This window comes from Gymnodraco acuticeps, unplaced genomic scaffold (genome assembly GCF_902827175.1).
Source record: "Gymnodraco acuticeps unplaced genomic scaffold, fGymAcu1.1, whole genome shotgun sequence".
In the NCBI taxonomy this organism is placed as follows: domain Eukaryota; kingdom Metazoa; phylum Chordata; class Actinopteri; order Perciformes; family Bathydraconidae; genus Gymnodraco; species Gymnodraco acuticeps.
Window position 1 is genome coordinate 1,117,340 of NW_022992149.1, and position 15,537 is coordinate 1,132,876.

The following is a 15,537-nucleotide window of genomic DNA, read 5'->3' on the forward strand; positions in this document are numbered from 1 at the left end:
AACCTGCAGTTCTCTAACAGGCCTGAAATAGAGGGATATGAGGGATTTCTAAAATGCATGATCTGTTTGGTATTTTTGAGCAAAACACATCATAGACATGTTTTTTATATATTTGTATATATCTGAGACCCATAATATATGCCTAAAGAGCATTCAGACCATCATCATGTAAGGACACTGAGACAAAATGCAGGGAATGAATTAAACATGTATATATATTACTTCATCTGCATTACTTGCACATTGGTCTTGCAACATAATCTGCACTATTATATTCTAATCTACTGTTTCCTCTTACACTATTTTAAAAAGAAAATCTGTTTTATGTCCTATGACTACGTTGCAATGTTGGAGGAGCTTGGCACTTAAGATTTTCATTGCCATTACTACACTGTAGCCTCTACACAGAGTCTATGCATATGACAAATGTAGCCTTTGAATTTGAATTGAATTTGAATTGAATTTCGATGATAACACCATATAACACAAACGCAGTATGCTGCACAGCTGCAGTACATAAAGTGGCCTGCGCGCTCACGATGCACGTTCACGTCAGACACACCGGTGGGAGGGGTTTGCAGTGGAAAGCATATAGCGTCGCAGCTCCTCGCCCACCTGGCAATACTCACTCACTCGGACCGCATTGTAGGACGCCGTGAGAAGCTACTGACGAAACTAAAGCCCACTGCACGTTTCTTTTCTTTTAAAGGAAATCCCACTAAGAAGCAACAATGGTAAGTCTTATATGTTCTGTTTTGGTTGTAGAAACATTCCACTAGGGAGTTGCGTTTGTTTATCTCCTCGAATTGAGTCGATATTCCCTGCGCAGTTTGGTTTTACATAGTGCGTCAGTGATTCCGCAGTATTCGGATGCAGTTAAACATGTGCGATGTAGCAACTCTGAAATGCTTCCTCTGCGCACTCATGTCGCAGCACTCTTGTGTCAAATTGACTGAAATAGACTCAATGACCGGCAGTAAAGCTGAGCTGGCTGCTCGCTTGGATTAGCAGGTGGTGATGACCAGTCTGTATATTTTCAGTAAGGATTATTCATTAAACATCGATGATACATAATAGTTTAATTGTTTTTTGAATCATTTTTTGAATAATCAAGTATTTTTTTTTGATTTGGTGAAAGAACCGCTCTAAAGAATTGTATGATCTGTATAGTGTTTTGTTCTAGGTAAAAGGTTAATTAGGTGTGCCATATGCGTCATAAGGAAATTAAGGTGTGTCTCACAAGTCAGTTCAGATTGAGACACGTATTTCTGCAGGGCAGGAAAAGAAAATGTCCCTTAAAATTCAAACGGCCATGGTAACATGGCTTTCAACATCAACGCCATTATAAAAAGTTGCTTCCATACTGCAGAGGGTAAAGACACTTGTTATTCATAGTTAATGGGGACAGATGGCTAATCCAGGTCATATAAAACAAAGATAACCTTGCAGACGCTGTAAATGGTGGAGTTGATTGATCACTTTCTGACATGCAGCAAAGTCTCATGTCTGTCAGGAATTGAACTTGCACACAGACACACAACATGTTACCTACCCCCTGTTCTGTTTGCACAGTGCAGTATAAACACAGGTTGTTGGCATTGTCAGTACTGTGTGCTTATAAAAACAAAATGGTACCACTGTGTAGGCGCCTATACCCGCCCTGGTCAAATATTCCTGACAATGTAGTTCCTGTATTGTTCATTGTTTAAAGATCACATCTAAAAACTACTCTAACAATAACTGCAAATAACAATTTATGCATAAACGTAGGTTCAAAAGTTAAATGAATTCACACGACTTCCCCACACCACAATGATTTTGTGATTAGCATCCATGCTTGTAGTACATGCTTCAGAATGACTCATCAGAACAAGTCATGACACCATTACAGTAAATTCAAAATAAGTGATTACATTGGCAGTAAATCGGTTACAGTTTTGTATAAACTGACCGAGCTGCCAATAGTTCAGTTAAACGTTTTGGTTGACTATCCATCTTTAGAATGTTGCTTTTAAAATGATTTTCAGCACATTTTCTAGTTTAAGCGGCAAAATAAGCCAAACTGGCTTTATTGGGTTGGTCCACATTGATTGCGTAAGACTGTGGCATCACCACAGGAAAGACCAAAGGGTTATCTATTATTCATCAGCGTTCATCCTTGCCAATTAATATCATCAAATCATATTGCATTCATTTACAGTATACACATGTAATCATTGATTCTAAAGCACTAGGGGAAAGACATTTATTTTGCAAAATGGATCACAGCAAGCATGAAGAGTTGGTGTATGACACCCATACAAGTCCATCCAAATTAAAACATGTTCAACAAGTCCTCTTCAGTCATCCTCTTTGTACCTATTTATCATCCTCCTCCTTATCAATGGGGCCTGTAGATGTCAACAAATCCAGGTCGAGACAAAAAAGGTGTTGGACAGGACAATCGACTAGCAAAGGCAATAAAGAATACACTAAATGACTAAGATATAATATAATAATATATATAACAACATGTAAACGTCCATCATGGAAATAGTCTATTTTTGCTTTAAAGCATGGTTTCATATGTACCATCATAAAAAACCCTTGGCAGTTTTGTAGAACATATTCCTTTAGATGATTTCCCATCCTTCTCTTTTTGGTACATTATCTAGTTTCCAGTTATAGAAGCAGAAAGGCGATTGGGTATCTAGGGATCTCTGTTCCCATTTCTGCTGACCTGAAAAAACCATATACCAAATTGATTGCTTTTTCAATCTCTTACACTTCTCATTCATTTACAGTGCTCATTATATTGAGTAGTTTTAGTCACCAACAAACTAGAATTTCAAGTCTATCTGGCCACAGACGTACCCTTATTAACGTCATACTTTTTACACACACCCTGACGGAGACAAGTAAAGTTCAGCAGTTTGAGACGGCCTTGCCTTTAATTATTATTAACTGAAGCCTTTTTATGCCTGGGTGTTAAAATATACTATCCCAGCATTCAAGTAAGAACATCAATAAGACAGAAACTCGTTTTATCCTTTTCAGCTTAAATGATAAAGAAATTGTTTTCCGTTTGCAGAAAACCTTCACCACATGTGGTGCAAAATGTGACCACTATTTTTGGGAATGCCTGTCCTTGTTTACTGCAACTGAACGCCTTTGCTGCTAGGTGTCAGGTTAGGATCCTAAAACAGCTGCTTCACATAACTCTGCTGAACTGGAAGCACAGGTCCAGTGTAAGGAGGGTCACCTTTGCTTTGGAAAACTTCTGATGATAACGTTTAAGATTATTATATCTAAAAATCCTCTTTGATCAACATGGATTAAGTGAGAGTTTACAGAATCTAAAATGATACAGGTTCCCCCAGCCCTAAATCACCACCTGATCATTGAGAAGGGGAAAGTTGAGGGAAGGATTTAAAAATAGCAGCCTGACGTAAAAGTAAGGTGGGGCTTTATAGTATGTCAAAGTTTGTACTGTTTTCTAGAATGAAAAAAGGCATATAAAAATGGGTTTTACAATGCCTTTGATTTATTATTATTTTGATATACTTTATTAATCCCCATGGGGAAATTGTTTCTCTGCATTTGACCCATCCTAGTGTTAGGAGCAGTGTGCTGCCATTTTGAACGGCGCCCAGGGAGCAGTGCCTTGCTCAGGAACACCTCGGTAGCACTTGGTCTTGCCGGGACTTGAACTGGTGACCTTCCAGTTGCCAAGCCAAGTCCCTATCGACTTCGCCACCACCGCCCATGCTTACTCGTATCTTAGACTTATAGCAATTTTAAGAAATCACTTCAGGCTCTAGTAACTTATTTTTAGTTTATCCAACATATTGTAGACAAGACAAATAAAGTATCTTCTTCACACTGATACAAAATCCAGTATTGTTGTGAAACAGCCTGTCTCATTGATTTGAAACATTGTTTCAAGGTGTATACTATCATGCAAGGCAAGGCAAGGCAATTTATATAGCACCTTTCAGCCCCAGGCAATTCAAGGTGCTTTACAAAAATGAAAGACATTCAGACAAAGGCATTTAAAAACAGTAAAAGATAATAAAAGAAACATTAAAAGAAAAACAAAAAATGAAAGACATTAAGAAAATGGCATTTAAAATCAGTCATTAAAAAGAAAAGCTAATAAAATAAACATTAAAAGTTACAGTGCAGTCTAAGATATGAAGAGTTCAATTATTTCGGTTCTTGATTTTTAATTTGTTCACAGAACCTCCCTTTGGAAATCCGAACATTTCCGTCCCAATTGTTAATTTAGACTGATTGTTTTCACCATGTTTTGCTTGCATGACATCCACAATCGGACCCTCAGGAGGGTGTACTAGCCCCCTACTCTGCTTTGCGTTCCATAACAAAGTCTTCAAGTGTTACCTGAACACCCCGTGTTACCAAAACACTATTTTTCACCCGTCGGTGATGTGATACTTGTACCTCAGTACAAATCACCCAAAAACTGATCGTAAACCCTGGCTACGACGGATATCCCAAATATCCTACTTTCGAGCAGTCCCTCTCATAAATGTCATGGAGTTTAATTATGTTTAAATTTAAAACATTAAAAGAAAAAGTACATGGATAAAAGTTACAGTGCAGTCTAAGATATGAATAGTTCAATTAAAAGCAGCGACAAAAAGAAAAGTCTTTAGTCTGGATTTAAAAGTAGTCAGAGTTGCAGCGGACCTGCAGGTTTCTGGGAGTTTGTTCCAGATATTTGGAGCATAATAACTGAACGCTGCTTTACCATGTTTAGTTCTGACTCTGGGGACAGAAAGCTGACCAGTCCCTGAAGACCTGAGAGATCTGGATGGTTCATAATTTAGCAGAAGGTCAGAAATGTATTTTGGGCCTAAACCATTCAGTGCTTTATAAACCAGCAGCAGTATTTTGAAATCTATTCTTTGACACACAGGAAGCCAGGGTAAAGACTTCAGAACAGGAGTGATGTGATCCACTTTCTTAGTGTTAGTGAGGACTCGAGCAGCGGCGTTCTGAATCAGCTGCAGCTTTCTAATAGATTTTTTAGTGAGACCTGTGAAGACACCATTGCAGTAGTCGAGTCTACTGAAGATAAAAGCATGGACAAGTTTTTCCAAATCCTGCTGTGACATTAGTCTTTTAATCCTAGATATATTCTTTAGGTGATAGTAGGCTGATTTAGTAACAGTTTTAATGTGACTGTTGAAACTCAGTTGAGAGTCCATGACTACACCTAGATTTCTGGCTTTATCTGTTGTTTTGAACATTGCAGACTGAAGCTCAGCGTTACCCAACACTATTCTGAGTCTGTCTCAGATAAGCAAGACAAAGCTTAAGCCTTTACTTTTAGAAGGCTTTAATTTACATGTGAGCTCTTTGTTGTTCTGTTTCATTAAGCCAAACAGTAATAAATTACTGCAAATACAATAATACTTGTAAAACATTTTGGAACCCTGCGACTTGTTCAGATGGCTTATGATTTAATCAGTGTTTTTATTTAATGGTCTTCAGAATTGTTGGATAAATGTGTCAATAATACTGCTTAGCTACCAGTCCCTTATTTCAAAGCCCTGGAAGATCTTTCTAATGCTGTTATCCTTATGTTTCTGTTAGTTTAAAGTTTATTGTTGACTACTGCATGTTGAGGAAACACACATACACGCAGTGTGTAGACATAGTATTTTGCAATTGTTTGGTGATCCTATTAGTGGTTTCTTTTTTTCTTTTGGTCATCTGGTTGTAGGAATGTTAACGCCAGTTGTACTCTGAACTCAACCTCCCTTTAGCTTATGACTCTAGCTCATAGTCACATGAGAGCCAATGACAGCTGCAGCAAATCTTTTTAGCTTGTTCTTTCAACTTCACCTTCTTTCCACCCAGTGCTGTATCTATTTGCTTCCACGTAGTTGCTAGGTTAATAAATTGCTCCTTTTTATTCCTTAAGTATAACATTGATTATCATTTTTAAAGCTTTTGGCTCACTAGGAAAGACCAAAACACTGTTGCTTAGCAATTATTTTCCTTCCTCCAATGTCCTTTCCTCTGCCATATATTTTAACTTCTTTACTTTTTCTCTTACAGCGTGAATGCATCTCTATCCACGTAGGACAGGCCGGAGTCCAGATGGGCAACACCTGCTGGGAGCTCTACTGTTTGGAACATGGAATCCAGCCGGACGGCAAGATGCCTGAAGTGAAGGCCATCGGTGGCCATGATGACTCCTTCACCACCTTCTTCAGCGACACTGGGTCTGGGAAGTACGTCCCCAGAGCCATCTTTGTGGACCTGGAACCAACTGTCATTGGTAAGTAGGGATGGGTATTGTTAAGGTTTTAACGGTACTACTACTTTTATCGATACCGCTTATCGGTCCGGTCTTTTAACGGTACTCTTATCGGTTCTTTTGGAGAAAAAAATAAGGTAAACTAAACAAATTGTGAACAAAACTAACATTGCTTTTTAGGGGAGAGAGATCTCTCGCCTGGATTGGAAAGATCGAAAATACTAAAAGACGCATTTTGCACGCTTTTTGCATATTAGAAACGGAGTTGGCAACACTAAAACTGCAATATAATGTTTGTGTAGCAATAATACATATATTTTTTACATGTCTCCAGTACCGATAAAAATACCGGCAACGTCGGAGCTTAACGGTACCACGGTCTTTAATAATTCAGCCCCGGGGCCCGTTTAATACCGGGGCTCGGTACCCATCCCTATTGGTAAGAAGGGTTATGAGGTGGAGCTTGTAATGTTTTGAGTTATCAGTAATGTGCATTTTAAGGAAATGTAGTAATTATTTCAGTATTTAAAAAAAAAAAAAAGTGATTCTAGTCAACCATCATTATCCGTACACATTGTCCATTCAGTTGTCTGTACATAGAGGTTATATTTAACTATTTTTTTGTTCAGAAACGGTTTTATTGCCAGGTAGGTCCACACGTAGGAGGAATTTATAAATAATAAAAATATAGCAATAAAATAAAGCAGTAATTTACATCGAAATAGAATGCAATAAATTATAGAATATAAAATATGTGCAGTAAGCAATATTTAAACATTGTGTGCATTAATGTAATGCATATAGAGTCTGCGTTGTGTCAGTGGGGGGGCCGGGCCTTGTTGATGAGGCCGGTAGCAGAGGAGAATAAACTGTTCAGGTGGTGAGAGGTTTTGGTCCTGATCAGTGTTGGGACTAACGCGTTACTGTAACGCCGTTATTTTTGGCAGTAACTAGTACTCCAATGCATTACTTTTTAAATTCAGTAACTCAGTTACCGTTACTACATGGTGCGTTACTCCGTTACTGCGTTAGTTTTTTTTATAAAGTCAACAGCCAGGCGAACAGAGATGAGAACTGTACTTAAGTACAGTACTTGAGTAAATGTATATTTCCTGTGTCACATGCGGAGACGGGCTGTGGGCGTGTTTGTGTTGTTTACTAACAAGACTATCATGGCGGCGGCGGAGCTCAAGTCTAGTTTCTCCACCTGGAGATATTCTCACTATTTCACTTTTGTCGAGCACAAAGAAAAGAACGTTTCTGTTAAATGTAAGTTGTGTCCTGGCGGGTCAAAGATCCTATCTACTGCCCAAAACAGTCATTCAAATCTCTTAAAACAAATGCAAAAACAACATGCTGGACGAAGCTAGTAGCTAATACCACAGAGACTCAGCCGACGCCACTCCACCTCCACCTAAGCAACAGCGGCTGGATTTTAACCAAGGGACTGCTAGCCAGGGAAAAGTCGATAAAGCCATTGCACGGTATGTTGTAGAACACATGCAGGCTATTGCTACAGTGGAGTCACCCGCTTTCAGGGAGCTAGTTAGCATGATAGCATGTCCGGGCGGCACACGGCATATGGGACGGAAAACATTTTCCAACTACCTGGAGAAAGAATATATAAAACTGGAAAGCCAGCTAATATCGATGCAATCCAGATTGCATATAATGCATCATGTCAAGTTGATCAACAGATTGTATTATTCTCCAATGCAATAACAGTACTGAAATGAAGGCTATAAGGGCATTAATGGGAGCCCTTTTTTCAAGTAACTAAAACGTTACTTTTCACAGTAACGCATTACTTTTGGGTTTAAGTAACTAGTAAAGTAACTGAGTTACTTTTGACATGAAGTAACTAGTAATGGTAACTAGTTACTGGTTTTCAGTAACTAGCACAACACTGGTCCTGATGGAGCGCAGCCTCCTGCCAGAGGGGAGGGGGGTGAACAGTTTGTGTCCAGGGTAGGAGGGTTTAACTATTCTTAGTGTGAAGTTGGGTCCTTTTTTACCTTCATGATCAACCAAACCATAAAAATGTCCATCTTCATGGTGTGAAAGCCCAAATAATATGTTGCCTTGGTCAGTCTGTGCAATTATTTATCCAATAATAGCAATTTGATGACAGATTTCAAATTTGTATTCTCAACTTTTCTGTTATTTCCTAGATGAGGTGCGTACAGGAATATACCGTCAGCTATTTCACCCGGAACAGCTGATCTCCGGAAAGGAAGATGCAGCCAACAACTACGCCCGTGGACACTACACCATCGGCAAGGAGATCATTGACTCTGTCCTGGACAGAATCCGCAAACTGGTAAGGCCCCTTAGTGGTAGTTGTCAGAAATGATTAGTTTAAAAAAAGCCATTCAGATTTGGCTCTCCTTCCTATGTCCACGAAGACTCATTAAAATATACCACCCAACTTCTGTGTATCACGACCCAATGCTACCTTTGCAGTAAGCCATAATTCTTCACAAACCAATGAGAGCAGACCGGGCTTTTTCTACCGGGAGGAGGGCTAAAAGGGACATGCGCTAAAACGGAAGGTTTCAGAAAGAGGCAGAAAACGGTTATATTTGTATTGTACAAACTGTGTTCTAGTAGAAACCCAAAATAAAAGTATGAACCTGAAAATAGCAAACTAAAGATTTTGTTTTATGATTATAAACATCAGTATAAATGCGGAGCAAAGAAATGCGTTATTTGTTACTGTTTTTTTCAGTCTTTGTCATTTATTTCACTGTGTCCTTAGGCTGATCAGTGCACGGGTCTCCAAGGCTTCCTGGTCTTCCACTCCTTTGGTGGAGGCACAGGCTCTGGTTTCACCTCCCTGCTCATGGAGAGACTCTCCGTTGACTTTGGAAAGAAGTCCAAGCTTGAGTTTGCCATCTACCCGGCCCCCCAGGTTTCCACAGCTGTGGTTGAGCCGTACAACTCCATCCTGACCACCCACACCACCCTGGAGCACTCCGACTGTGCCTTCATGGTAGACAACGAGGCCATCTACGACATCTGCCGCAGAAACCTAGATATTGAACGCCCGTCATACACCAACCTGAACAGGCTCATCAGCCAGATTGTGTCTTCAATCACAGCCTCGCTTCGCTTCGATGGAGCCCTGAATGTCGACCTCACAGAGTTCCAGACCAACTTGGTGCCCTACCCTCGTATCCACTTCCCTCTGGCCACCTATGCTCCAGTCATCTCCGCAGAGAAAGCCTACCATGAGCAGCTGTCCGTAGCTGAGATCACAAACTCTTGCTTTGAGCCAGCCAATCAGATGGTGAAGTGTGATCCTCGTCATGGTAAATACATGGCCTGCTGTCTGCTGTATCGCGGTGATGTGGTGCCCAAAGATGTCAACACAGCCATTGCTGCCATCAAGACCAAACGCTCCATTCAGTTTGTGGACTGGTGCCCCACAGGCTTCAAGGTAGGCATCAACTATCAGCCTCCAACAGTGGTCCCCGGTGGAGACCTGGCCAAGGTGCAGAGGGCTGTGTGCATGCTGAGCAACACCACAGCCATCGCTGAGGCCTGGGCCCGTCTCGACCACAAGTTTGACCTCATGTACGCCAAGAGAGCCTTTGTCCACTGGTATGTTGGGGAGGGCATGGAGGAGGGAGAGTTCTCCGAGGCCAGAGAAGATATGGCTGCCCTGGAGAAGGATTATGAAGAGGTTGGGATCGATTCCTTTGAGGAGGATGAGGAAGGAGAGGAATATTAAATGGGCTAAGCTTGCATTTGACAGTTATTTTCCATTATTCTCTTAAGATAATATGAAAGAAATACAACACATTCTGCATGTTTTTTTAAAATTCAGAAATATGCATTGGTTTTATTTTTAAAATTCAACTTTCTTATCAATAAAGTTCGTTGTTGTGCCATCACATGCTGTGTACCAATCTTGTTTTATTCATTTGTTTTATCAAAAACTCAGAACAATGTTGAATTACCCAATTTGTTTGAAACGTGTTGTTGCTATAAATCTTTCCCCAAAATATATTGCCTTTTTATTTGTTGGCTTTGTGTATGCTTCAGTACGTATGCTGTGATAATAAAACACTTGTTGGAATGTCTGTAGTTTTAGAGTTCAGTTAAATCCATCTTATGAAGCCATTTTTCTACTAAATTGCATGCCTGAGAAAAAACTTCAATATGCTGATTTTATTCAATAATAACTTTTTCAAATCAAGAATTATTCAGATCTGTATAACAGCTCGCGACCTCACTTATTCCTAGCATATTGTTACATACTTTAACCCTTACCCCCCCCCCCCCCCCTTACTTTGGTGTTCGTGGTCAAATCTGACTGGTCCTTTTTTAACTGCTACATTAACACAAACATGAATCATCACCAAATTTAATTTAACACCCTTTCAAACTGTAAATATTGTATCGGACTACTGGTACAAGAGAAACTGCAGTAAATATACAAAGAATAGACACTGAACAATAACGTATTGCGTGTGCCAGGTGTGATTCGATGGGGGGATGGGTACATAAGGGGTGGGGAACACATCTAGTGTGTGTGTTTTATCCGATCCGGATGGTTACTAATTCCTTTTCTTTATTGCGGTCATTTTTGACCGGGAACACTACCATGGGTGTTATAAAGTTGACTAAATTATCCAAAACTCAATGAAAGTGGTGATCAGCAATTGTTCAAATGTCTACTGTGAAGGATATCATAAAGCCTTAATGCAATCGAATATAAAACAAAACAGTTATGACTGTTAAATAACTTTTAGGTATCATCATTGGGAGTGGAAAAACTGACTATCAATAGCAAACGTTTATTCGACTGTACAAAGCATACACTCAATTTACACAATTCTTGTAAATACTCGCTTCAGATTAATTCTGGTACGACAGAGTATTTCTCTGCCTCCCACTTGGTGCATGCCGGGTACGTTTTGAAACCTTAGAACAGCTCTTCTTATGACAGTCCTTGTCCCAACTTTAATAATAGTCATCGCGGTAAATGATACATGATGTTAGGCCTATGCAACACAATACAGTCTCATCTGGATATCGATATTCTTTGCTATTCCTGTCCGATATGGAGGCAGACGCCATCTACTGGAGATTGTTGAGGCTCCAGAGGCTGGGCTGATATCTCACGAGGGCAGAGGTCACTTAGCGAGGTATGTAAGAGCTAAATTATGTTAGCTCAATTTGCTAGCTAACTTGCCATGGCTACACGCTGGGGAATATGCAGTGCAGGAAAAATAAGTCATGACTTCACGGTGGCTTTACGGACCCTGGCTCCCGAAAACCACAAGGTAAGTGTCGAACTATAGTTCGTGTACTCCCAAAACCTTACACAAAGTGGGATTTTGTAAACATTCAAGGTGTGCTCTTTCTGAGCAAGTTATGTCAAGAAAGAAGGAAATAATTCATCATAAACTTATAACTATCTACCGTTTTATCAACGTAACAAGTTTGCAGGTTTGCACTATAAAGGCTACTTTATTCTGTTTACATCTACAGTATGTAACAGTGCCTCCCATAAAGGAAGAGGAAATGTTTGTTAGATTCACATCCCCTTCCCACAAAAGCAATTAAACATGGTTACTTTGTATCACCACTCCTGGTTTTCTTTAGCATCACTGAGCAGCAGGGAGTATGTGTCCAGAACTGTTTGTGGCAATGATTACAATGATATCTCTAGGTTTATGTTTTAATCCTTAATTAAATGATGGTTGCTCCTGCATTTGTGCTCACGTTTTAATTTGTATTCAAATGTTCATAAGTACAAAAATCAGGTTTGCTGCATTACTAAAACCATGTATATGTTTATGTATGCACCATGTACACCAAGGCAAATACCTCGTATGTGTCAACCTACTTGGCAATAAACCTGTTTCTGATTCTGATGTGTTCATCCTCAGATAGTGGCTGTTGCAGCGAGGGATCTGAAACATGCTGAAGAATTCGCTAAAAAGCACAACATCCCACGAGTATATGGGAGTTATGATGAGTTGGCAAAAGATCCTGACATTGGTGTGTTCTTCTGTCAGCATATGGCTTTTCCTTTTGGTCTGAATTAAATCAAACTATTCCACTCAGCAGAAGTTTCTTCAAACTAGTCAATTAATCTCTAACGGCTCCAAGAATGCTAGTGGTTGCTGCTTTTCATGTCCTACTTGGAAGTGAATTCTTAAATCATTCTAAACACTACACTTGTTTTAGATGTGGTGTACATCGGCACCATCCATCCTTACCACCTGGCTACTGGCAAGCTCTTTATGAAGTCCAAAAAGAATGTGCTGATTGAGAAGCCTTTGGCCATGAATTTAAGGGAGGTGCAGGAACTCATCAGTGCAGCCCAAGACAACAGTGTCTTTCTCATGGAGGTAACTAACTAATTAATTACCAAAATCACATTTGCCATTGATCTGTTCAAACCATTCCATGTCTCTGTTCAGGCAATTTGGACACGTTTCTTTCCTGTAACCGTTGAACTCAGGAGACTGCTGGAGCAGGGTGAAGTGGGTGATGTTCAGATGGTGAGGGCTGATCTGGGGGCTCCACTCACACACATCCCACGCCTGGCTGAGAGGAAGTTGGGAGGGGGGGCACTGCTGGACCTGGGCATCTACTGTCTGCAGTTTATCTTCACGGTTTTCAACGGCGAGAGGCCTGAGTCCATCCAAGCAACGGGGCATTGTATAGACACAGGTGATTGTCTGCAGGAAGCCTATTCACTAAGCAAATATTAAATACAACGTATATTCTTGCATAGAGACCAGATGTCTTTTATATATATCATTACAAAACGTTCATTACATCCTTTGTTCAGGTGTTGATGGAACAGCAGTTTTGGTCCTAAAGTTCTCGGGAAACAGACTTGCAATTTGCACGTGCTCAATCACCATGATGCTGACCTGTGATGCAGTTATCACTGGAACCAAAGGCACCATTAAGGTAATGGCATGCAACAAGAAAAGTATAAACATTTCCTCACAGGACCAAACCAATTATTTTGACATTGTTATATTAGGTTATTGCTAGATAGAGGAATCACAGCCAAAAGTGTACATTTTTGCACCAATCTAGTTAACAGGAGTGATAAAACATCTACTATTTAATTCAGGTGTTCGTTTTCTAATGTGTTTTGCAGCCCCTGGTGCTTCTAGTTTGCCTATATAATTGTAGTCTTGTTGATTTATACATTTTTTGGAGCTATAAAAAAGAGTTTAGTCCTGGTGAAATACTTTTCTTATCTTGGCACAATAGCTTAATCAACAACAAAAGTAAATATGATTGATTTACATTTTGGCATGAGCTCATTGCTGTGGCTGTTTGTTAATGATTCATGAAAACATCAAAGTACTGCAGAAAATGAACTATCTACAAATATTTATCCACGGTGAGTTACATTATACTTTCAACATCAGATACCTGACCATATGTGGTGCCCCACATCCTTGGAGGTGAATGGAAAGGAGATGCAGTTCCCCCTGCCAGAGGCCAGCATGCCACTAAACTTCACCAACAGCACAGGACTACGATATGAAGCTGAGGAGGTCCGCCAATGTTTGCTGAAAGGTAGTATTCTATAATGCATATAAAGCAGAACATGAGTAGCATTTTTTATTAATCTGGTAGTGATTGATCCATCTTAATTTATTTACATTTTCAGTTATTTGCTATATCCAAATGTGAATGACAGATTTAAAGGGGACCTGCATGCAAAATGCACATTGTGATGTCTTTTACACATAAATATGTGTCCCCGGTGTGTCGGGGAACTCACGCAGCGTCAGAAAATAAAACCCTCTCTCTTTTCCTCCGTACCCAAATCTCTAAAAACGGGGCTACACGCTAGCTGATCCAGATTTGCGTCCAATGTGACGTAATATCGGAAATGTAGGCTGGCTTTACACCCACGGCCCTATCAGAAACGTTGCTATCAGAAACAATGCCCGACTGTTTTGGACGTAATATGGTCAATACATTAGCATCGCTAACACTCAGAGCTAACCTGTACTGCACAGAGCATGTGTGTGAAGAAGCAGGAAATATAAAGGAACTCACCTTGTGGTATAACCGGCAAGAGAAAAAGCCTTTGAGCTCCATACTGTTTCAGAAATAATCCTCCATAATCCATTATATGGCGTTTCATCACCACAGTATCTGCCGGTATATCTCCCGCATGAGCTCAGCTCCCTCCTTTAAAAAAAAAAAAATCAATTTCCTTTTTTTTTTAAAGCTTTATACCCCAAATCAGCACTTTTGAAACAGGAAGTGAAATAGAGGGATATGAGGCATGGCTAGAATGGGTGATCTGTTTGGTATTTTGAGCAAAACATTTCATAGACATGTTTTTAATATATTTGTATACATCTGAGACCTATGCTATTGCCTACAAATAGCATGATAGGTGCACTTTAAGATTGAAATAACTTATGTTAACTAATTAAATGTCAAAAAAAAAATAAAAAAAATATTGAATGTTGATGGCCCTTGTTGTGTGATGTCTTAATTATCCTTATTTATAGTTGCTTGTTCCCCTCTAGGACTGAAGGAGAGTCCTGGGATGCCGTGGGCTCACTCCAGCCTGATAGCAGAAGTTTTAGATGAGGCCCGGAGGCAGCTGGGAGTGACATATGAGCAGGACAACATCCAGTGATGTGTTTTCAGACTTGGTTAGCACACTTGTACCTCAAAAAGAAAAAAGGAACAATTAGACTAAAACATCCTATCGATTGTATGCCTTCATTGCCTTGTGATGGTTCTTGATGTTTTATGTGTGTTTACATTAACCTTACAGTGGCTTTCCCGTGAGGGGACAGTGTGATGATGGTTAGCCAGCATGCACAATAATGTTGCAAATGTATTATCTTTTCGATTTACACACAGCATCTATTGCACGTCTGTCTGTCCTGGGAGAGGGATCCCTCCTCTGTTGCTCTCCCTGAGGTTTCTCCCATTTTTCCCTTTAAACTGTGGGTTTTCTCTGGAAGTTTTTCTTTGTACGATGTGAGGGTCTAAGGACAGAGGGTGTCGTATTGTCATACTGATATTCTGTACAAACTGTGAAGTCCACTGAGATACATGTAACATTTGTGATATTGGTCTATATAAATAAACATTGATTGATAATGAATTATAGTAGGCTAAGCTTACACTAAAACCAAAGAAGACTAATTAAGTTAAGCCATCACTATGCTGTTTTTTGTTCCCTCTGTGTTCATCCTACTGTGACATGTGTGATAATAAAATAATAGTTAAGCTTGTCAATGGTTTTCATTTTT

The 15,537-nt window shown here is 39.8% G+C and overlaps 2 protein-coding genes across 2 annotated transcripts; both read left to right on the plus strand.

The window, feature by feature from the left end:
• The first annotated feature begins 563 nt into the window (after nt 1-563).
• LOC117538350 (tubulin alpha chain-like) lies at nt 564-10,353 on the plus strand. The gene is made up of 4 exons (XM_034203959.1): nt 564-734; nt 6,067-6,289; nt 8,440-8,588; nt 9,027-10,353. The coding sequence occupies exons 1-4, from the start codon at nt 732-734 to the stop codon at nt 9,999-10,001; spliced, it is 1,350 nt and encodes a 449-aa protein (XP_034059850.1). The 5' UTR covers nt 564-731; the 3' UTR covers nt 10,002-10,353.
• A 981-nt stretch (nt 10,354-11,334) lies between these two features.
• LOC117538392 (trans-1,2-dihydrobenzene-1,2-diol dehydrogenase-like) lies at nt 11,335-15,523 on the plus strand. Its single transcript, XM_034204048.1, has 7 exons — nt 11,335-11,559; nt 12,169-12,280; nt 12,470-12,633; nt 12,706-12,958; nt 13,080-13,204; nt 13,678-13,828; nt 14,800-15,523. Exons 1-7 carry the CDS (start codon nt 11,470-11,472, stop codon nt 14,910-14,912), a joined length of 1,008 nt encoding a protein of 335 aa, XP_034059939.1. The 5' UTR covers nt 11,335-11,469; the 3' UTR covers nt 14,913-15,523.
• Nucleotides 15,524-15,537: the final 14 nt, after the last annotated feature.

What these genes read in the sequence shown, in the direction of transcription:
- LOC117538350 (XM_034203959.1), top strand. An exon ending in CCTGGAACCAACTGTCATTG is followed by an intron (nt 6,290 to 8,439) that starts GTAAGTAGGGAT and finishes GTTATTTCCTAG; the next exon opens with ATGAGGTGCGTACAGGAATA. An exon ending in TGGACAGAATCCGCAAACTG is followed by an intron (nt 8,589 to 9,026) that starts GTAAGGCCCCTT and finishes CTGTGTCCTTAG; the next exon opens with GCTGATCAGTGCACGGGTCT.
- LOC117538392 (XM_034204048.1), top strand. Translation starts at nt 11,470, where the DNA reads ATGGCTACACGCTGGGGAATATGCAGTGCAGGAAAAATAAGTCATGAC. An exon ending in ACAGTGTCTTTCTCATGGAG is followed by an intron (nt 12,634 to 12,705) that starts GTAACTAACTAA and finishes GTCTCTGTTCAG; the next exon opens with GCAATTTGGACACGTTTCTT. An exon ending in CCGCCAATGTTTGCTGAAAG is followed by an intron (nt 13,829 to 14,799) that starts GTAGTATTCTAT and finishes GTTCCCCTCTAG; the next exon opens with GACTGAAGGAGAGTCCTGGG.